Here is a 23,690-nt window from a genome sequence, read left to right on the forward strand (position 1 = left end):
GTAAACTACTATGCCTGTCCCTTTAAAGTACTCTGCATGGTCTTTTAATCTCATATCTAAGATTTACTGCCAATAATTTGGAGAAACATTTATATTTCCAAGGTCTATCAATGATGTGCACATGTGAGATGTGTTGTTTGCTCCAAAGTCTTTAAACACGCCCAGAAATATGGTTTTCTCCCACCAGGAAATTGTCTTATTTATCAAGTGTATTAAGCTCTTCAAAGTCTCAGAGGAGAATGCACAGTCAAGGAGGATCAGTTACATGAAGAATCATCATCTATGTATTCATGGGTGAATGAGGTCTGTGAGGGTAAAAGCACACTTCTAAAATCAAATCTTATTTCTGCAATCTAGAATTCTCTTCATCCAGACAAGAGATCTGCTTTCTAAAAGACTATCATCCCTTTACTGGATCTTTAAAGAAAGGCACAGACCCAACCGTGTGGTGATTTTCAATGATAAACTTTTATTCTGAATATACTGTTTTTGCACAAGATTTAACACAACATTTTCTGGGATTATAAATATTTTTTATAACAGTATTATACAAATTTTTACAAAATGTGTTCATCCGACTAGTTAATTTCCACAAAAGTGTCCAGAGAACATAATAAGGGGGAGAAAAAAAAATCTGTTGTTCACAAAAGCCACTTGGCGTTTTGCTTGATGCACAATGAGCATTTCATGAAGAGAATCCCTAAAACATGATCCCACAGTCATACCGCACAAGGAAAGAACAGCTTGGCCAGGTCACATTGGAAACTCAATTGGCATTTACACCGGACAGCATGCCAGGAGTCTCAGTGGAATTTCCATGGTTCTTTTTTGTGTGAACTAGAAACAAGGTAGATGAAACCTCCCGTAACAGCAATCTATTTCTGCAAAATTCTGGCCATTTTCATGACCTGATAGTTCTGTTTTAGTGATTTGCTCTTTACAGAAATATACACCAGATAGTGACCATATCAACATTCTGCCATGGAGAACAATGCAAGCTCCAGCGAATGATAAAATAATTGGAATTTGGGGCAAGTGGAGAAACAAAATCACAAAATCCATTGTGTCTCACTAGGTTATACTCTGTGCCATTGGTTTTAAATTAAGATGAGGATTGAAGCTTTGGTGACTCCAAGACAGGCTTTCAAATGAGATGTGAAGTACAAGAGAGCATCAAATAAGCAAGTAACACTTGGGTTGCAAAGGTCACTTAAAAGGGATACTGCCTATTTGAACCCCGTAAGGCCAGTTTTACAGTTAATAAAAGGAATATTATATATAGGAAAACTTACAAATGGCAGCAATGCTGTGTTTCCCAAGGTAAGCAGTAATGCTTCAAGCATTAGAAACATGAAAAAAGACCATACTAAAATCTTGTAGGCCCAGGACCTAAAAATCTCGTCAATCAAACTTGCTAACTATGTCATGTTAAAAACCTGGTACAAATGTGGACCACGATTGGTGTTCGGCAGTAATGCTGGTTGTTCAAATGAAGAAAAGATGAAACCATTTATGCAAAAATTCTTTTCTGCTACTCAACACCATTGCAGGACTCATTTTGACTTTGTTTACGTGATAAAGTGCACTGAGCTACATGAGGATAGCAACAATTAAGTGAAAACAGTTTAAAAGCTTTTTAAAATGATCTTTTCTATAGTTTGGTTTCTGGGAATAGACTGTACTATTTTTGGCCAACAGAATTTGCAAAAAAAAAATGTAAAATTTAATATAATCATTTTGATGGGATGAGTTTTACTGTCATTAAAAATATTGGAAAGCACAAGTATTAGTATCTGTCATGAAAAACCAATTTTAGTCAGAGGCGTGTTTGTGCCCAATTAGGTATCATGTATGTATTTGTAAGGATGTAGAACTCAAATCACACAGGGCTCTGCCCAGAGACACCGAGTTCAACAGTGGTACATACAACAATAATTTCACTGGTGTTAGTACACTCTGTAAGTGACATTAGCCATGAAATACGTAGTCAATCCACTTTAAACATAATTTAAGGCAGACTGTTGTTTGCCAGAAGCAATTTAATGTTTTTTTATGTGCATCACTTATATGTGCAAACCAGCTGTTCCCTTCCCCAACGTGGGCATGATTTAAAAGAGCCTAGCTATAAGGGTAATACTACGTTTGAAGTAATTAACAAACAGCATGATTTAAACATATGTCTTCTACCTTTCCACCACCTTCTTACTTTTTAAAATGTGAACAGCAGTTAAGAAAAGATTAAAAGAGTGACAACACATTAGAAGGGGTGACTGATGCCATTTCTTAGGACAATAGTTGGCAGAGAGACTCCACTTGCCCCTACCTCCCTTTTAAGTTAAAGCAAAATATTAACTTACAAGATGTACACAAATGTTACTTAGGATAGCATGGTGGTTGGAAGGAATTACAATGGATGCAAAGCTATAATCAAAACAATGAACTATGTTAAAGTGTTGACTGCAACACTGATATGTGGAGCATATTAAAGTATGCTGGAGAACATAAATAACTCAGATGGAAAAATAATATATATGAAAATTTCCAGCATATGCACACACCAATACTTGGCATGTTTAACTAAAAAGAAAAGAAAATTTCATTGACCATAAAAAATATATGTATACTTTCAGCATTCAGTAAAATTACTCTCCCTAGACACATTCATTGTTTTTACCCATTCTTCAAATACTGTTTATTCCTGAAAATAATTTTTAGAAGCATAAATAAAGTTTTGCTACCATATTAATCTATAATGAAATTTCTGATCTACTACACTAATGCTTTTCACCAAGGAGGCTGTATAAAAACAAATTTTATTATTCACAATCAAGTGTTCATGTGCATACACATAGATTCAAGGTTTCCTATTTGTTCAGGTTAATGTAAAAACCCTCATGAAGTTGTATTGGAATTTCGGTCATATGATCATACCAAAATGGAGGGGCAGAGGCAGCAAGAGCAGCAGTTTCTAGATTGTACATGCTACTATGGAGACGAACAAAGAGGAAACCTAGGATAAATCTTCATTGAGAACGTATATGTACCTTTCAAAAAATAAATGTGTTAAATCTGATTTATGTACTTAAAATATCTGTACATAGGATTTCAGGCAAAAGCATGAGTCTGTATAAAATCCATGAAGTCTCACTTCGACGTCTGCCTAACCCAGCCGTTCGGCATTTCCATTGCACAGTATATTCAGAGTAGTTTAACAACATGTTAAGGATGACTTAAATGCATGTACACTGCAAGGTTCAGGTTCTTACATGACAATAATGTCACCCAGTTAACTTGTCAATGGACTATACTCTACAGTAAGAAGAAAAACAAACCCGAAAGTTAAAATAGCAGCAGCATCATGCAAAATACCCTTGGCAACCCAAGTTCATTAACCACAAGGAAAACATTTCCCCTCCCCCCAACAAGCTTCTCTTAGAGCGTGTTAAATATCTGCCTAGCACTACATGACTTTACTGTGAACGAAAGGGACATTACATCACGCAGTTAAGGGCTTACATTTATGAGGAAATGTATCATGAATTCCAATTTCACCCACAAGCACCTTTAGCTTATCCCTTCCTTCCTTGGTTTCAAACCAGCACTTCATACCTTACCCAAATTCAACTGGTCACAGTTGTGTTTTGTTTTTGGCAGAGAAGTCATTCTTTTATAAGGCATTTTGTTCATGGCAATTTTTTTTGGTAGAAAATTAGCCATTAGTTTGTATTTCATCAGTTTAAACCAATGTATTTTCTCCCTCCCTCCCTCCCTCCCTTCCTCCCTCTCTTTCTGTTTAAATCTACTCACAACACAAATTACTTCTGAACAGCAAACACGTGAAGGCAAAAATACCATTGGCCCTCACTGAGGTTTTCTTTTTTTTTTTTTTCCTTCTTCTTCTTGGTAAAACTGCAGCAGGTTGAAATGCTAGGTCAAAGTCAAGACTGCTTCTTTTCATAAGGCCTGCGTGGGGGAGCCTTTTCCACGTAATCTCCAACAGTGCAACAGCGAACTCCCAAACCTCCCACAGAGAATGAGTAGAGCTTTGCTTTGATGTTGGACACAGATGATGCAGCATGTTCACACGAGTTTCAGTTTCCAACACCCTGACATGCAGCCAGCGATGGTCAGGAATCTAAGCCTCACAGTTACATCAGGGTAGAGGCCCAGCTAAGGTTCTGTGGAGCTTCTTCAACGGGCTCTATTTTAATGTAACTGAGGGCTCATGTTTTGGCAGGGCATGGAATTAAGTTGCAGATCATGGGTTTAGAGGGTCACCATAGATAGTGTCTGCTGCCAGATACCAGCCAAAGGAGTATAAATTGGAGTCCAAAGATAGACCATAAGGAAGGGTTTAATCCAGAAACACCACCACAGTCGGTATAATCCTCCTGTTAGAAATACAAACAAATGAGTAGTGTCACTATCTGGAATAAATTATGGAGAAAAGCAGCTTTCAGATGAATTCATATTTGGTCCACCTTTGAACCTCCATGGTAGAATTGTTCTCCCTGAGACCAGAGCACTATTGACCTAGATTTCACTGTGCAGAAACTGCTTTATAGTGGTCTCCACCCTAGTACCATTTGACAAATGTCTGAAATTCTGCTAATGATTAAAAAAAGGTAATAATAATACATTCTTTGGATATAATAATTACTAATTGAAAACTTCACTGCCATGATAAAAAGAATCCTTTATATTGTTAAAAAACAAGAAATAAAAATCCATTCCCCTTGATAAGTGGATATTAGCCCAAATGCTTGAATTACCCTAGAGGCACAGAACACATGAAACTCAAGATGGATGACCAAAATGCTAATGCTTCACTTCTTCTTTAAAAGGGGAACAATAATATCCTTGGCAGGGAATAGAGAGGCAAAGTTTAGAACAGAAGCTGAAGGAACACCCATTCAGAGCCTGCCCCACATGTGGCCCATACATATACAGCCACCAAACTAGATAAGATGGATGAAGCAAAGAAGTGCAGGCTGACAGGAACCGGATGTAGATCTCTCCTGAGAGACACAGCCAGAATACAGCAAATACATAGGCGAATGCCAGCAGCAAACCACTGAACTGAGAACCGGATCCCCGTTGTAGGAATCAGAGAAAGGACTGAAAGAGCTTGAAGGGGCTTGAGACCCCATATGAACAACAATGCCAAGCAACCAGAGCTTCTAGGGACTAAGCCACTACCCAAAGACTATACTTGGACTGACTCTGGGCTCCAACTGCATACATAGCAATGAATAGCCTAGTAAGGGCACCAGAGGAAGGGGAAGTCCTTGGTCCTGCTAAGACTGGACCCCCCAGTGAACATGATTGTTGGTGGGAGGGTGGTAATGGGAGGAGGATGGGGAGGGGAACACCATAGAGAAGGGGGGAGGGGTTAGGGGGATTTTGGCCAGAAACTGGGAAAGGGAATAACAATTGAAATGTAAGTAAGAAATACCCAAGTTAATAAAGATGGAGGAAAAAACATATTTGATACTGAAGCAATACATGGAAATTTTGAAAACATACAGTTCAGACAAAGAACTAAGCTGAAGAGATGTGCAGCTTATGTGCAGAACCATGCAGTGCTCCACCAAGTGCCTAAACACACCTATTGGAGTTCTCCACAGAGCAGGAGAGGCTCAATTGGATCCCTAAGAACCCAGTCATTTTGTTCCCAGGTTCTTTACTTTATAACATTTTCCAGTTTAACATCCCTCCTACTGTACTGGATTTAATAAAGAGTCATGTTCACTAATTCTCATAAGCATCTTTTTAGAATTTATTGATCCAAGCCAGCAGTAGTGCCTCCCACCTTTAATCCCAGCACTGGGGAAGCAGATTTAGGTGGATCTTTGAGTTCAAGACCAGCTTGATCTACAGATTGAGTTCCAGGACATTTTGGGGCTATGAAACTCTTCCTCATTAAACAAAAACAAAACAACAAAAACAAAAAAGAATTCATTGATCCAAGGTTTGTCTTCCATGGATTGAAATAAATTACATAAACAAATGTAAGTCTTCTTTGTAGAATAACTTTACAGAGTCTAAACTTTTTTTTTTTTTTTTTCGGAGCTGGGGACCGAACCCAGGGCCTTGCGCTTCCTAGGCAAGCGCTCTACCACTGAGCTAAATCCCCAACCCGAGTCTAAACTTTTAAAGACTGGGGGCCATCTGATTACTTCCTTTCCAGCCTTGCAGCAGAGTAAACAACATTTCTTTTTTGATTTGTGCTAGGAATAATTTCATAGCCGCTCTCTTGTTCACAAAGTGCTGAGACAGTAATGTATGGAGGAAAACATTTAACATTAAATGCTGCCTTTAAATGGAAAGAGTTGTAAGACAATAATTCTGATTAGTTAGCTGGTTAGACAATCAGTACTTACCTTTTTGGCATCTCAGGAAAACACAATGCTGTATAATAAATTCCTGTGAATAACACACCTCCAGTTTTTCTGGAAATGTGTTTGGCCTTCTACTTTCCTTGAATAGACCTAATTCCCTTCAGGATCTCTAAACAGTGAGCTTTTCCAAAGTTTAGTTTCCTCTTGTCATTTTTAAAAATATATTTATATATATATATATATATTTTAATTACTTATTTTTATGTTATGTGCATTGGTGTTTTGCTGCCATGTATGTGTGTGTAAGTGTGCCAGATCCCCTGGAACTGGAGTTACAGAGAATTGTGAGCTGCTAAGTGGGTGCTGGGAATCGAACCCAGGTACTCTGGAAGAGCAGACAGTTCTAACTGCTTAGTCATCTCTTCAACCATCTTGTTTGTTTGTTTTGTTTTTGGATTTTGCCTTTTGTTTTAATTTATTTAAGTCACCTAACATTAAAATTCACCTACCTTACTTACAAATAACTCTCAGGTTACCATAAGTCTAGTTCTCCTCTGACTCTAACATCACCAACTGTCTTGTCTATATTGCGGAGACTAAAAACTTAAATGCCAAGCTTGGTGATTCCTTCCAGATCCCTACATTGTACGTTTAGCGTAGATCATATGTAGATAATTCCCTACATAGTACTTTTACACAGATCAGGCCAAAGACTCAGAGGCAATCTGAGATTCCTCTCTTTCTCAAGTCAACCATCATCATGTTCTCTCAACTTTGGCTTCAAAATCCATCTCCGAATCCTACTGCTCACTGTCTCAGGAACACGGCCAACACTCCTCACTCATGCTTCTCTACCCCACATCTCATTATTTCCGTTCTTCTTCAGCAAACTTTCCTCTTGAGAACCAGAAATCAGCTCCTTGCACCTCATGTCTGAAGAGTTTTCATCTTGCTCTAACCACAGTTCACACTGTGTACTAAGGATCACAGATTTGACTGTGGTCTGGAGCCAAAGCTACCTTTGCAGCTATTTTTTTCCTTCATCCTCCTTCTCTCTCTTGTCTGATCTGCTCCTGTAACACTGTTATTCTCTACAATGTGCCCTGCGTCTCAGTCATTTTACTTTTCTTTTCTTCAGCCTACTTTTCTATCCAGGTAAGGAACTACTAAGGACAGCAGCTACATTTGAATTTTGGATTAAAAAATAATTTTCATAAATATATATGAATCAAACATAGTCTAAAGACACACCTAACTGTCAGTTGGAATGAAGAATCAGGATACAACTACAACTTGCTAATACTTGAAGACTGGATGCTGTCATAGAAGTTCTTATCAATATAAAACATATCTTTATGCTTTATATATGAACTCTGAAAAATATTTCCTGGCTCATCATTGTTTTTTTAAATCTTCTTTTCTATTCCTATTTACCTCATATGGTGATGACACAAGTCTGCTTCACTTGGGGAAATGGTAGGTTAGAAGTTATTAGAAGTCCCTGCTATGAAAAAAAATGATATATACTTTTAAGAAATTCTAAATCCCAAGTGGATAGAAGAAACTTCAGCATATTTTTCTGGCTTTTCAACAGTGAAATCCCACTGACAGCATGAGACCAATCAACCTGATTTTGAAGAGCTTTTTACAGTAGAAAGAACATATATTCTTAGGTCAGCTTACTATTAATGTTAATAAAATCCTGGGTGCCATAGTTGTACATATTTATTTTGATATGCAACATGCTTTTGTGAAACTGCCTAATGGTGCACCTCTCTTAAGAGCCTATTAGTAAATACATCACCTAGGATTGCTTTTGTTCTCCCTTTACATTGCTAATTAAAGAAGACATAGTCAAGATATAGTTTACAGTTCACAGTTACATTCATGTGATGTCCTGGAAGGCTTGCTTTATAATACCCTCTCTACAAATGGCTAATGTCTCTTCTGACTGATATGATGAAATAAGTATTTTACTATAAAACTATTGTTTAATTATCTCAGAGCAAAAGTGGCTATTTCCTGTGTTTCCCTCTGCTTCGCCTATCCTTTCATGAGTGTACTCTGTTCTTACTAATATTCTCACACCAGTCTGGAGGTTCCTAATCTATGAATACCAGAGGATCAATCAGAAAGGACAGAACAATGAAGGAGTGTTGCTCTTTCTCCACATCCTCACCAGCATCTGCTGTCACCTGAGTTTTTGATCTTAGCCATTCTGACTGGTATGAGGTGGAATCTCAGGGTTGTTTTGTATGCATTTCCCTGATGGCTAAGGAGGTTGAACATTTCTTTAGGTGCTTTGTGGGCATTTGAAATTCCTCAGTTGAGAATTCTTTGTTTAGCTATGTACCCCATTTTAAATAGGGTTATTTGTTTCTCTGCGGTCTAACATCTTGAGTTCTTTGTACATATTGGATATTAGCCCTCTATCAGACGTAGGATTAGTAAAGCTCTTTTCCCAATCTGTTGGTTGCCCTTTTGTCTCCTCCATTGTTGATGGGATTGTAAGCTGGTACAACCACTGTGGAAATCAGTCTGGTAGTTCTTCAGAGAATAGTACTACCTGAGGACCCAGCTATAACACTCCTGGGCATATACCCAAAAGATGCTCCAACAAAAACGCATGCTCCATTATGTTCATAGCAGCCTTATTTATAATAGTCAGAAGCTGAAAAGAACCCAGATGTCCTTCAACAGAGGAATGGATACAGAGAATGTGGTACATTTACACAATGGAATACTACTCAGCTATTAAAAAACAATGACTTCATGAAGTCCATAGGTAAATGGATGGAACTAGAAAATATCATCCAGAGTGAAGTAACCTAATCACCAACAAACAAACAAACAAACAAAACAAACAAACATAAAACAACATATGCACTCACTGAGAAGTTGATATTAGCTCCAAAGCTCAGAATACCCAAGATACAATTCACAGACAACATGAAGCTCAAGAAGAAGGAAGACCAAAGTGTGGAGGCTTCAGTTCTTAGAATGGGGAACACAATACTCACAGGAGGAAAAATGGAGACGAAGGATGGAGCAGAGACTGAAGAAAAGGCCATCCAGTGATTTTCCTACCTGGGGATCCATCCCATAAATAGTCACCAAACCCAGACACTATTGCTGATGCGAAGAAATGCTTGATGATAGGAGCCGGATATAGTTTTCTCCAGAGCCTGACAAATACAGAGGCAGATGCTCACAGCCAACCATTGCATTGGACTGAGAATGGTGTCCCCAGGAGGAGTTAAGGGAAGGATTGAAGGAGCTGAAGGGGTTTGCAACCCCATGGAAAGAACAACAATGTCAACAAACCAGACCCCCCAAGAGATCCCAGAGACTAAACTACCAATGTAAGAGTACACATGGAGAGACCCATGGCTCCAGTTGCAAATGTAGCATAGGATGGCCTTGTTGGGCAACAATTGGAGGAGAGGTCCTTGGTCCTGGGAAGACTTGATGCCCCAGTGTAGGGGAATGCCAGGGCAGGGAGGAGGGAGGGAGTGGGTGGGTTGGTGAGGGAGCAGCCTCATAGAAGCAGGGGCAGAAGGGATGGGATAGCGGATTTCTGGAGGGGAAATGGGGGATAACATTTGAAGTGTAAATTTTTAAAAATCCAATAAAAAAAAAAGAAAAAAGAGAGAAAGGATAGAAGAAATGCTGCTGTAGCAATATCGTGACAAAGATTCCAGAGCATCAGAAACAAAACAGCGTTGACAACAAATGGAACATGGACCACAGATGCACCCTGCAGCTGCTATTCAGCACCTTGCTTTCTTAATTCAGACTCTTCCCCAAAGATTAAAGATTAATGGCCATTTTTGCCAAGATACAAATAATAGTACATAGACTGGGCTCAGAATATGGGAACTTTTATACTAAAATATTAGAGTACGCACACATGTATTTGGGGAATAAATTCTAAGCTTCTAATTAAGTTAGATTTGCTTTAATAAAAAGATAAACAAGAAGAAAAACATCAGAATGGTTGTCTCAGAAATCCCTATGAAACTGAAATGGTCCACTAATTTTATGTATTTTAAGTAATTAAATCAAGATCACCAGTTCTAGTAATTGTGCACTGAAAAAAAGGGAAGAATGATGACTGTCTTTCCCACTTTTATCTAAATTAGTTTCATGATTATTCTAATGCCTATCTATTTATCTATCTATCTACCTATCCATCTATCTATCCATCTATCTATCTACCTACCTACCTGTATGTCTATCTATTGTCTGTCTTATGTAGCATGTGACAGTAACATTAAATGTGACAAGGAGGAGAGCAGAGCAACTTGTGTCTTCCTCTATCAGCATCTGCTTATTTCCTTGAGACAGTGACTCTTTCTGAATTAGAAAATTATAGTATTGGCAGGATTGGATGTCCAGTGAGTCTTGGATCTGCCTATCTATACTCTCAAATGTTGTCATTCCAGGCACCAGGCACCAGAAACTATGTCTAGGCTTTTATGGGGGTATAGACAATTCAAATTCATCTCCTCAGATTTAAACCCATGATCTACCTCCTCTACTCCTGATTGCAGTTTTAGAACAATGTTTTGTTTTTAATTCACATATCTATTTACATAATATATTACTGTGGAAATTATGTTATTATTTCTGAGGCTGATACCGCTGTATTTTAAGCAAAACACCTGTGAAAATACACATTAATCACTGATGTTCCAACATGACTTTAAAATACCAATTACAAGAAGACAGTGGCCTGGTTTTTTGAATATTCATTGTGGTATGTAAGCAAGCAAATAAAAAAACAGAAAAATTAGGGAATTGGATAGTAGTACAGTGAAAGTAATAAATAAATTGGAATACTAATATTTTGATTATAATCATCTTTGTAAATAAAGTTAATTTTAGAAGCAAAGATATTGCATATACAGTATATATGCATATATAAGCATATATATGTAAATGTGTATATATGTATGTATACATATATACATTTGATCAAACTGAATATATGTATATTATGAGTATAACAGAATAGGTCAAAATATAGCTAAATTTTAGAAAAATTAATCATCATCAAATACTATACATTAGTTTTAATGCTCTATTTTGTCTAAGATTAAAAATTAAGACACTTGAGGGACGTGACAACAACCTAATATGTGATACAATTAGAAATGGTATAGGAGAAAGTAGAACAAAATAGTTGGATAATAACTCACTGAGCCTATTTTAGCATGAATAAGGCCTGCATGGCTCTGCACCAGTTGTGGTTCTAAGGCTGAAAGAAGTGGACACATGTAGGGAGCTGTTCTCATGCTTTGAATGGGAATCTGCCTGTGTGAGAATACTGAAGGTCCTGTTCCCCAGTTGGTTCTTGATAGAACAATAAACATGCTAGTGGATAACGGTTGGGAGGAATAGGCAAGACTTGTTGTTTTCCTGGAGGCAGGTTAGGAGACACAAGAGAGAGGAAAGGATTTGCCATGCTTCAGAGGGAGCCAGGCAGAAAGGCCATTGGTCACTTCCCCGACTGGGCCTGAGATAGCAGGCAGAAGATTATAAATGAAGCTGAAGTTAAGGGCAGATTTAGAGTGCTGAGATGGGAGTGAAAAGTAAGGCATGATAGCCGTGGAAGGCTTAGAAGAGCCCAGCCATGGAGCTAAAGCATATCATATATAAGTTAATGTGTGTGTGTTTCATCCACGGATTCAAGGAAACCTGGATGGGGTTGGTTATTTGGCCCACCAGGAGCTTAATGCAGGGTAGTAGGTAGTAGGAACTACATGCCACAATACAGGCCCATATCCCTACCCCAGAAATTACCTCCCGTTGGTAACCACTTGGGAATGAAAAATTAGTTTGCTCCAAGGAAGTCTCCTAGGGAAAACAAACCACTCTTAGGTGCAGGCTCTATGCCCAGCTTTAGGTGGTCAACACAGAACGAGCTTAAGGGCATCTTTGGATGTTCTTTGTCTTGTAATATTGTATCAGGGCTTAAAGCAATTTTATAATCTTACAGGTTCTTTGCATATCTATTATGACTAGTGGTGTTCTGTTTTTATGGGGTCCCTTGTGTTTGTGTGTGAAAGTGTGTCTGTGTCTGCATACACTCTGTGCCTTCTCTTTAGCTCTTGTTTGTGTTGGCTGTTCTGTTCTCCACCAGTTTGCTTGCTTTGGCTTTATCTCATTGCATTTTATTATTACCCCTTAGATTCTATTTGTCTAATGAGAGGCAGATAGGGTGTGTATCTAGTTGGGATGGGAGGGAAGGGGGAACTGGGAGTATTAAGGGTAATGGGGGAAGGGAAAACAGTAACCAAGAATATAGTATGGAAAATATATTTCCAATAAAATTAAAAAAAGGAATGTGCTCTGATTTTGTGAAATGCTGTTGGTAGGTTGTTAGAATGTGTTGTAGTAACCATCACTGACTAATGTTTTAGGGAGCTGGCATACCATCCTCATGTGTGCTATGACTTTGGTCTGCTAGCATCCCGTGTTGGGATTTCATACAGACAGTCTGATAATATGGTGGGGCTGTAATATATCATGGGTTCTCTGAAAGAAATAGTCTAACCCATTTGCTTTGAAATGACTCTCAGTCACTTTTTCCTAGATGCTTTCCTTAACAATTAGCAAGTACCTTTAATATGAATATGGTTTAGGATCGTAGTTTGAGTGGAGTGAGATTTGTCACAGAGGTTAGTGCAGATCTTTCAGAGGATCTGGGTTAATTTCCCAGTCCTCCTGGGATGGCTCACAACCAGATTTAACTCTAGTTCCAAGGGATATGTGCCCTTAGTAGCCTCCTTGGGTATTAGGCACAAATGAGGTGCACAGATTATATGTGCAAACAAAACATCCATACACATAAAATAAATAATTTTTTTAAAAAAGAAAAAACTGATATAGGAGAAAGTAGAACAAAATAATTGGATAATAACGACTTATAACGCATTTTTTTTTGGTTCTTTTTTTCGGAGCTGGGGACCGAACCCAGGGCCTTGCGCTTCCTAGGCAGGCACTCTACCACTGAGCTAAATCCCCAACCCCCTTATAACGCATTTTTAATACTAAATATATACTAATTATAATACAAATAACATAGTTCAGGATTGGAATGTAAATTAAGGTAGGCAACAGATTTCCAGTGATTAAAAGTTTCCACAGGTTATTATTCATTATTATGCCTTAAATATAATTGTATACACTATTAAAAAGTTTATTGTAAAATGAAAGGAAAGACAGAAGAAGCAACTCCTAACTTTATGCTAACCACAAAATCTACTGAAATGGAAAAGGTTTGTTTGCTAGCAAGTACATCATGTAAATGAGGTAAACTATGGTAATGACACATTAAAAATGAAAACATATCTCCTAGGCTCTTTGTGGAAGAGGACAATTAATTATAAGATTTTATTGTAATAAAAGCCCTTACCAGCACATTGTTATCAAAGCAGACATCAGGTCCTTTTCGGTATCTGGGCTGCTTAACCATGTCGCAAGGATCTGGACCATCAGCTGAAGAGGCTTGTCAAGGAACGGAATATAATTTTTCCCCCACACGGTTCAAAAGTGCAGTGATATATATATATATATATATATATATATATATATATATATATATATATATATATATATATTTCTGAAATCAATCAAAATCCACCTATGCCAGTGCTCTCAGCCAACAGAACCATTTCAAGTATGAGGAACTGAGAGAGTAATAAATGTCTGAATTAAATTTTCCCATAGTTCCTGAACCATGTGGTTGGTTTTGACCTTTAAGCCAAAGTCTCAGTACTGCACTATTTTTCTCTATATGAGCATGAACAGGATGGCAGACTTCAGTGTTGACTGCTTTAAGGTGGTCTGTTCCAAACACCTCCCATGTCAAAGGATACAAGTCTGTTCTGCTTGCATGAGCAGCCGCGTGTCACACGGACATGTTCCCTTGCTCTCCACCATTATGAACACTAGGTTGGTGTTCATAAGCTTCTCAACATGAAAGATCCTGCAAACACACGTTAGAGAAGCTCATTAAGGGAACACTGTCTTTTTGGGAAACAGAACAGAAATCATTCAAACATCCTTAGTTACTGCAAAGAAAGATAAAACAATTTATTGAAAAATGAATCACCATCCAGGAAAAATACACACACACACACACACACACACACACACACACACACACACGCACGCACGCACACACACACACACGCACACACACGCACACACACGCACCCACGCACATGCACACAAACTAAAATGAGTGTAACTAGAAGATCACCATGTTTTTACTTATTGACACAAACACGTTTCCCATCTCAAAAATATTTTACAAAACCAAGGTTATATAAAAATATCTTTTATATACTGAAATATTTAAAGTTGTTAGTCTTAATTATAAAATAGTGTTATTTAGTTATGGTCCAAATGCCTGAGTGTTTGGATTTCAATTTTCAGGAAATGGTGACATTTACTACTGGCAATATACCAGCAACCCTTTATTTTGCAGATACCCAAAGTAGAAAAAAAGGACAAAGTATATTATCAAACTATGCCCAGAATAAAGGGCAGATCAGTGCTCCTAAAAGGCTTACTCTGAGGGAATAAATGTTTTCTGTTTATCCAATATGGTAAAAAAATTTTTCTTTCAAATGTGATATAGAACTAATTAAAATGTAAACAGGTGCCTACAGTTGGCGATGGACTTTGCAGAGCTCAGATGTGCTGCTTTAAGCACCACGCCCAGTGTTAGTTGAATTGTTCCATTTTCCTTTGAAAACAAAATGAAAATATAAATATAGGACCTGATCTTTTTCACCTTTTCAGGGGAGTTTTACTGGCTTTTCCTTTTGAAACGGGGAAACAACACAGGGTAACTCTAGTGACGTTGTGCTTTTAAGTCATCTGTGAGATGAATCTCTGCCCTCCCTGTTCTGCACACACACGTTGCCTTTACTGGACAATTGGTGCAACATCATGGTGCTGCGGGAGTGCTCCGGAAGCAGGTGTATGGTGTTGTACCATTTTCTAAACTTGAAAGCCCTATAGACTCATTTTTAAATAAAGTGAGCTTTATCCATAGCTCGTGTGTAACTTCTCCCTTTATGTACCTCTCCAAAAACTCCGCCTCCCTGAAAACACAGTTTACAGAATCAAGTCACAAACACACTGACCATACCTATTGGTTATGCCCATAAAGTAAGAAGAAAATTGTTTTTGTGATTGTTACACACTAACTTTTTCAACTCCCAGCACCTGTCCTGGCACTTCCAGAATCTCGGCTTACCTCACCTCCTCCTGTTTCTTTTCTGTTAACATTCTTCTGGAAAAACTTGTCATCATCTCTGTAAGAACTCTATGTATTTTGTTTTTTTCCTTTTTCTTTTTTTTTTATTTTGGAGCTGGGGACTGAACCCAGGGCCTTGCGCTTCCTAGGCAAGTGCTCTACCGCTGAGCTAAATCCCCAACCTCTGAACTCTATGTATTTTGTAAACTGAGGCTCAGGGACCCCAAAACCTTGATTAACAGTTTCCTCAGACCTTTCAAAAGCTCCATCTTCCCGTTCTTTTCTCTCCCACCATAGCCAAGGGCATTTCCTCTGTCTTCCAACACATTTTAAAGATGTCTTATGTTTGCTAGCATTAACCACAACCCTCAGAGAAATGCTTTTCAGAGACTTCAATTTCAAATCAAAAGTAACATTTAGTTCTTCATGTCAAACAAGGGTAAATGTATAAACAATGATGCCTCTAACTTCTGACAACCTTCTTAATGATCACACATGAAAAAAGAAAGTCTTATGTGATTGAAGTTATTATCATAAGTAAAATCTGTATTATAAAAGTTTTAATATTGATCTTATTTATAAGAATGCATTCAAATCAGGCCTGAATGCTGTCCTTAGTAAACAAGAACTACTTGACACGAAGGCACAAATTACCTGGAACAGTTTCCACAGTCCAGTAAACCACTGAATGATTTAGTATCGTTCTTGAAGAAGTACTGAGTTTGTTCTGTGATGCAGCTCTGCTTAGACAGGGAAGCTGTGAAGTCATCCTCTTCCATTTCAACTGTGGGAGCCAAAACAAAGACCATCACCACCAGGAGACACCAAGCTTCCTCGAGTCACTGCTCATAAGGACCAAGTTAATGCACAAAGACTTTTTATGGTAGGTTGGTTTACCGTTGAGTAACTGCCTGGCTGTCATTAAAAGGTGCCTGCCCTGCAACTATTCTAAATAATAAATTAATATTTAATCTACAAAATTCATGTCAATGTGAACTATGAAACTTGTAAATCATAGGAAAATAAAAGTTTCGGAGTATCAAAACTATCAGTTTGATGATCCCTTTCTTTCGCTCGGCCATATGCACTTGTGTGTACACACACACACACACACACACACACACATACACACACACACACACATACACACACATACACACACATACACACATACATACACACATACACACACACATACACACACACACATACACACACATACACATACACACACAAACACCCTATAACTCTATGTCTTTGCTGCATTGACTTGGCATCAAAAGAAAAATGGACTTCTGTGCCAATGACCTCATCTTCTCTTTGACATACCTGCCTCAAGGAGCCGTGGAAATGTCAAACTCAAGAGTAGCTGCTGGAGAATAGACCTGAAATTTTGAATGAAGAATTGAGAAACAGCTAGACACTCTCCTTTACAATATTTTATAAGAAAATACTGAGCAGTTTTGAATGCACAAATAGACACACGTCTCATTTTATCATTTTTCAGAAAAAAATATAGTTTAATAGAAACTTTAAGACATTTTGCATATTTCTTGAATTGTTAAAAATGTCACACCTTTGATTCCCATCAGCGAAAGATCAAGGATTCACGAGGTCAAGATTTTGGGACCAAAAGAGAGATGAACAAGAGTGAAGAAGCTTGGTGATTAATATAAAGTGCAAAAATGTTGACTCTATGGGGAAGAATGTTTGGTCCATGAACTTTTATAGCCTTAATTTTCTTTTTATTTCAGTTATTGAAACTCTATAACACAATAAAGACATATAAACAAAAACTACTATCTGAACTTCAGGCTTGAGCTTCGTCTGTAATGTGGCATACCTAAAGTTATATAGGGAACTACAACATATTTTAGTTTTACAATAAATGGTAATTGTGCCAAGTTTAATTCATAGTATCCTGGAACTGAATTTAGTTTAGTGGCAATAACAGAGAGGTTTGGCCAGAAAATAGAACAAAGGCAAGTATTCCAGGATTATTATAATATAAGGAATATTTAGTTATACCAACATACAAATAGCACTATCATATTGTCAAGTAGCGGTTTTCAAAAAAATGGGATTTTTAAAAATTGAAATATTTTTATCATTTTAGTAAAAATGATATAAACTTGATTTTATCACCCAAATGCTAAATACTCAAAGGAATAAGGCTGAAGCAGTTCAGTGCATGAGGTATAAACCCAGAAAGATGGGGTACACAGGAAGCAAGCAGAAGGAGAAGAAAGGAGAAGGAATCGTGCACATAGGAGGAGGCTGAGTGACTTGGATGATCCGAATGTGATTCCCACACTCTTGCAGTGTTTCAGCAGGTTACACATTTGAACTTCAGGGGTGGAAGGGAGTGGGGGATGATGGGCATGGAGAGCGCCATCACAGGACAAACAGAAGTCACTTCAATATGAGGTTGCGACCCTTTGCCAAGATTGTGTTAATGGGAAAAGGTAGAAAATTTAGTTTCCATGATTTGAATTGGATGAATATGGATCTTATTTGTGTGTTAAAGATAATTATCATGTTTTATACATAGATACTCTTAGAATTTAAGGATTAATTTATAATATTCAAAGACACAAATTGAGAGTTCTAGCTGGGTCACAAAATCTAGAAAAAACCCATGACCAGAGAGGATATAAACCGCAGGGTAAGCTTATTGTTGTGTAGCTTAATTCATATGATGGCAAGCTCTTGTGTTTAGACTCACAGACAACTGTTGTTCTCAACCTCAATCAGAGATGTGCCTCATCTTTACCATGAATTACAGCGATTGCCAAGACTCTTGGCTCCTCAAGGTCCTGCACAGGCTATTGACATAACCCTCTCTTGAGTTCAGGGAATATCATGGAAGAGGGGACTTAAAGAATCTAACAGCTGGAAACCAAAAAGAAGTCCTACATTGTGCTCTCTCTTTGGTTCGCATAGCTTTGACGAACACACACTCACAGTAGCTGTGGTGCCTACACAAGGCCTACAAAAGACTGGACCTGCTGGAAATCTGTCAGGGTTAAAGGAAGGATCTTGGGCTCTCACCCATGCATACTAAAGTATTGGTTGCAGATGGATTACGGGAGAAGGAGTGTCATTACCTTCAGATGTGTACCCATTGACAAGCTCGTCAGGGGCTACTGGATAGTTCCATACCCATGAGCACTCATATGGCCTTTGTGAACTCAGTGTACCACAAACAAAATGATGGTAAGATGGCTAAGTGATTTGTAGGGAAGGAGACAGACTCATTGGAAGGGAAATAAAAAAGGGTAGAATCAAAATGGATTCCATACATATAAGAAATCATCAGGAACAAACGTAACTTAAAATGTCTCTGAAGAGGGTGAAATTTTCTCGAACTTATCAGTATTTTCATATTAAAAAGTGGAAAAATATGTTTAAGGTAATCATTTAGAAATAACTGATATTTCTAACATGTTTATAGGAAAGGAAGGAATAATACCCATAACACAACTCACTTGTCAAAGAATATTTATTTTACTGACATTTTTCTTTCCTTTGTAAGAAAACAAACTCTTGACTTACCAGGCGGCAGCAGTGGCCCACCAGCCAATCTGGAGTATGTCTGTAATCGATGGCTATGAGATATAAAATAAATATATTGAGATTTATTATATTTGTGTACACTGGTATAAGTGTCCTCTTGAAAGGAACTGGCTCAACTGCGGGTTTTACTGACCACATAGGCTGAGCGATGTCCTGCTCCTTGCTTTGGTGCTGCCCCTGGATCACACACAGACTGATAGTCATATGATTTATTGAATGCATAAAGTGATATATTAACCAGGTGTCTCATCATGCTCGGGTCAATCTCTCCAAAAAAACGTCCAATCTGGAAAAGAAAGAGATGTCCGATAGTTTCAATTTTAAAACAACCTCAATACCTGAACTATACAGAGGGGGAAAAATTAACCTACTATAAGAAACTAAAATGGAAAGCCAGTTTGTACATTTAAGCAAATGACAACCTGCCTTTGCCGATGTTCAAGAATTAAGATTAAATTAGAGACTCTCCTTAATCTGAAGCTCTACTGGAGAATTAAGTTTGTGGGAGAAATGGACACCTAAGCCACTGCTAAGCACAAGAAGGTCACAGTTAGATGTCCTTTGGTGAAAAGAATGGGGTTAAAAGCAGGAAAGGAAGGAAACAGTTTCAGTACCTTGGGCAAAATTTGCCAAGAGAGAACAATAGTTAATATGCCAGCAATAGACAAAGGGTACACTTTGGTTCTCTTAGCACACAAGACAAAGTAATTGAGATGGTAGATACTTTAACTGACTTGACTTATAGTAATAACCATATATAAAAACATCTTATACCTTATAGCTTTCAATGGTAAACAGGACTAAAAAAAAAAAAGCCAAATACCTTCAGTATTTGTAAACTCACACCAGTGGGCTGTGCCCTGAACTGGGAGCCTCAAAGAAAGGAATATTCATAAACCCCTACCTTTGGCAGAGAAGCTATGCTTAGTCAGACAAAGGGCTCATGCTGGGAGCTCTTTGTATAAACAGAAAACCTAGAAATAGAGATCCAGAATCCATAGCTTTTTATGACCAATTTTCAAATTTTAGTCTAGAAACTGGATCTGGACATATGACAACTTTAGACATTACCAACTGATTGTATTCTTTTTTAACAATTTTCTGAATTGTTTAACAAATTTCTGAATTGTTAAAAGAATGAAGGCAAGTTCATTTCGTGTTAAAATCCTTAACTATCTGCTCTAATGGTAGCTTCTGTTATCTGAAAGTCAAGTCAGTTGCCAAAGGAAAGCAAGATTGACATCTACTTTGTGATGAAAATGAAACCAGTCATCAGTTTCTAAAAACCCTAAGGGGTTTTCTGATTTGCATTGTGGAAAGCCACTTTGGAAACTGAACTTCATACCTGATTAGTGTAATCATCATGATTGGCCATCAGAAGAAATCCACCATCATCTAGAATGACACAGTCCATTACCTATGAGAAGGAAGCAACAGGTGTTTAGGAAGGTCAGCACGCTGCTCCATCATTTTCCCAGAGGACATAGATAATTTGAAAGTATATCAGACATAGAGGCGAACGCTAGCAGCAAACCATTAAACTGAGAATGGGACCCCCGTTGCAGAAATTAGAGAAAGGATTGAAAGAACTGAAGGGACTTGCAACACCATAAGAACAACAATGCCAACCAACCAGAGCTCCCAGAGACTAAACCACTAACCAAAAACCACACATGGACTGACCCAGGGCTCCAGCTCCGTATGTAGCAGAGGATGGCCTTGTTGGGGTACCAATGGAAGGAGAAGCCATTGGTCCTGCCAAGGCTGCCTCCCCCAGTGTAGGGGAATGTTGGGGTGGGGGAGAGGGGAGGTGTATGGGGAGGGGAACACCCATATAGAAGAAGGGGAGGGAGATGGGATGGGGGAATAACATTTAAATGTAAATAAAAAATATCCAATAAAAGGAAAAAATAAAAAGAAAGTATATTTTCAGTATTTAGTTCATTTCCCTAATGCAGACTACTATCAAGACCAATAGGATGCATGGTCAAAAACTTCCTCAAGAACAAATAAAGTTGAAGATGTTCAGAAGGCTCCGCCTTACAAACATGACCAGACTATGGTTCGCATAGACACGGTTCTTCTCCTTCCCTTAGGATATAAATATTTTCTGAAGAAGCATTGATAGTATCCATATAAATTGGTTTTCTATAGAACTTACTATCATTAGATAAAAACAAATTCCCTGAATCTCTTTAATCATTGACATGTCTGCTATTGAGCAACCAAGAGAAAGAAGTACACTGTAGTTAAATATATTTTAAAGTTTTCTTACATCACTGTTTCTTTTGCAGTCACAAACTGGACCAGCACACTAAAAATAAATAAATAAATAAATAAATGAATGAATGAATAAAATCATTTTGCATTTTAAAACAAGTTGAATCTAATAGCTATGTTCTTATAATGCAACAGCCAGGAATAATTTTAGCTAGTCTAAATAAGATCACATAATCATAGTTTATAAGAAAATATTAGTGCTTCCATTTTAAAACCAGAAGATATGTATCAATATATGCCTGTATGAACATTTCAAGTTGTCAAGCTAAAACAGTTTTCATGTCATTGCCTAGGAAAAAGCAAACATTGCAAATAGGAATTGTTACTTTTATTTAAGTGTAGTGGCACTGGAAACTTACTTTGCTCCTACTCAAGGATCATACTTACTTATGTGAACATTGAGACTATTAATCATATTTTAACAACTTTGAAAAAATCTTACCGGATCCCTGATTGAAGTTTTGGTAAAATTTTCTATCCAGGAGTTTACGTCAATTTTAATTCCCACAACTGAAAGGATAATGTAAATTAATTTGAAGTCATAATTGCTATTAACAGCATCTTTCCAATGTAACAGTTTACACAATTTATAAACTAGCCAATAAATTTGCATTCAGTATACGGTTTTGTACAGAGGCTTAGTTTTCAGGGACATTAAGCAATAGTGCTTGTAGTCTTTAAGCTAAGACAAAGAAGTGGTTCTCTACACATGGGCATCGACACCTTGGCAAACCTCTATCTCTAAAAAATTTACATTACAGTTCATAACAGTAGCAAAACTACAGCTATGAAGTAGCGATGCATGTAATTTTATGGTTGGTTTCAGCACAACGTGAGGACCTGTATTAAGGGGTTGCAGTCTTAGGAAAATCACTGACATAAACTGGATTTTACATTCCAAGAAAAAAACTTAAAATAATCACCACCTGGTTGTCTAATTAATTAATTAATAGTATTGCTTAAAAATAATGAGTGCTGATCTTCAAAGTATGAGATCATTTGAGCAGTACATATAAAAGGTTTCTTTCACCCTACCAGTTCAAGCATCAGACTCTTAAGACACATTTGTGCAAAGAGCGGGCAGATCAGTGTATGAGGTGTTGGGAGAGAGGGGAAGTGTGAGCAGCTGACAGAATAAAGTAGTAGTAACTTAGCAACCGAGGGGAAGGTGGCTGAGCTAGTAAATGACAGTGATTCCTAGAAGTTGAACCATGGTCAGAGTAGCATTGTTCCTAGGAGCAGACAATCAATTCCCTCTCTTCCATCTGGTCTCTCTAAACATAACAGCAAACAACACTGAGTGGTATGATGAAGATCTACACTGTGCTAGACTTTATTTTATTGTATCCATTCATTACAGCTCATTTCCAGTTCTCATTTGCACTGGGTCTATGTTTTTGTTTGCTTGGTTGATTTAATTTTTTTCTAAATACTTGAACATTTTACATAGATCCAGCCCTGATTCTTTTCAGCAGCTACAGAGTAGTCTAGTATGCAGATATGTCAAAATAATTTCATGTTTAAATGATTATAAATGTATATAGCATTGGCACAAACATTTCATGTGTTTGAGAATCAGAGAGAGGATGGTTGGATCCACCCCAAATTTAAAATTTTGATCTTCCCAAATAAATGACTCCAGTCATCTTATGATGAAATGTACTGTCCCGTTTAACCTTGCACACATGTACCCATGATGTAGGTGCTTACCTGCAGGCTTAAGAAGTTTTCCTTGGATGTACAGTTCTACAGCTTTGCTTACCATAATTCCAGATTCATAGGCACCAGGTCCACTTTCTAAGAGAAAAGGAAACAGGCTAATCTAGACGAGCCCTGAGTCCGAGTCTTTGAGTGAAGCATTCCTCTTTTAAAGAGGTTTCAGCTCTATCTTTTCTTCCTGAATATACCAAGAACATTTGAATAGTCATGGATTGACTCTATTTATTTACTGACAGGAATAATTCAACTTGATTTTATCTACTTCCATACTATGATGGGCATGTGTCCGATCACGTTTGTGTAATATTTTCAAACTGTTGGGGAGGCTGTTGAAGGGAAATGGAAGAAATGATCACAGGGTCACAAAAGAGGCTTTGCCTTACATGAGATACGTGTCTGGTTGGGGATTTAGCTCAGTGGTAGAGCGCTTGCCTAGGAAGCGCAAGGCCCTGGGTTCGGTCCCCAGCTCCGAAAAAAAAAAAAAAAAAAAGAACCCAAAA

General features: G+C 37.8%; 1 protein-coding gene across 8 annotated transcripts in view; it reads right to left on the reverse strand.

Annotated features, from left to right (window-relative positions):
- Window positions 1-449: 449 nt before the first annotated feature.
- Cacna2d1 (calcium voltage-gated channel auxiliary subunit alpha2delta 1) overlaps window positions 450-23,690 on the reverse strand; it is a 430,807-nt gene continuing 407,566 nt past the window's right edge. For 5 of the 8 annotated variants that reach the window (XM_087656129.1, XM_087656128.1, XM_087656127.1 and 2 more), the window contains 11 exons: window positions 23,182-23,268; window positions 21,914-21,981; window positions 21,467-21,505; window positions 20,537-20,608; window positions 19,325-19,477; window positions 19,171-19,223; window positions 16,945-17,000; window positions 16,270-16,399; window positions 14,225-14,334; window positions 13,762-13,844; window positions 450-4,391 (listed from right to left, as the gene is read on the reverse strand). In XM_087656129.1, the coding sequence (XP_087512255.1) occupies window positions 4,275-4,391; window positions 13,762-13,844; window positions 14,225-14,334; window positions 16,270-16,399; window positions 16,945-17,000; window positions 19,171-19,223; window positions 19,325-19,477; window positions 20,537-20,608; window positions 21,467-21,505; window positions 21,914-21,981; window positions 23,182-23,268 (968 nt within the window). In that variant the 3' untranslated portion in view covers window positions 450-4,274. 8 annotated transcript variants of the gene reach the window in all.

This window comes from Rattus norvegicus, chromosome 4 (assembly GCF_021556685.1).
Source record: "Rattus norvegicus strain SHRSP/BbbUtx chromosome 4, alternate assembly SHRSP_T2T, whole genome shotgun sequence".
NCBI classification, from domain to species: domain Eukaryota; kingdom Metazoa; phylum Chordata; class Mammalia; order Rodentia; family Muridae; genus Rattus; species Rattus norvegicus.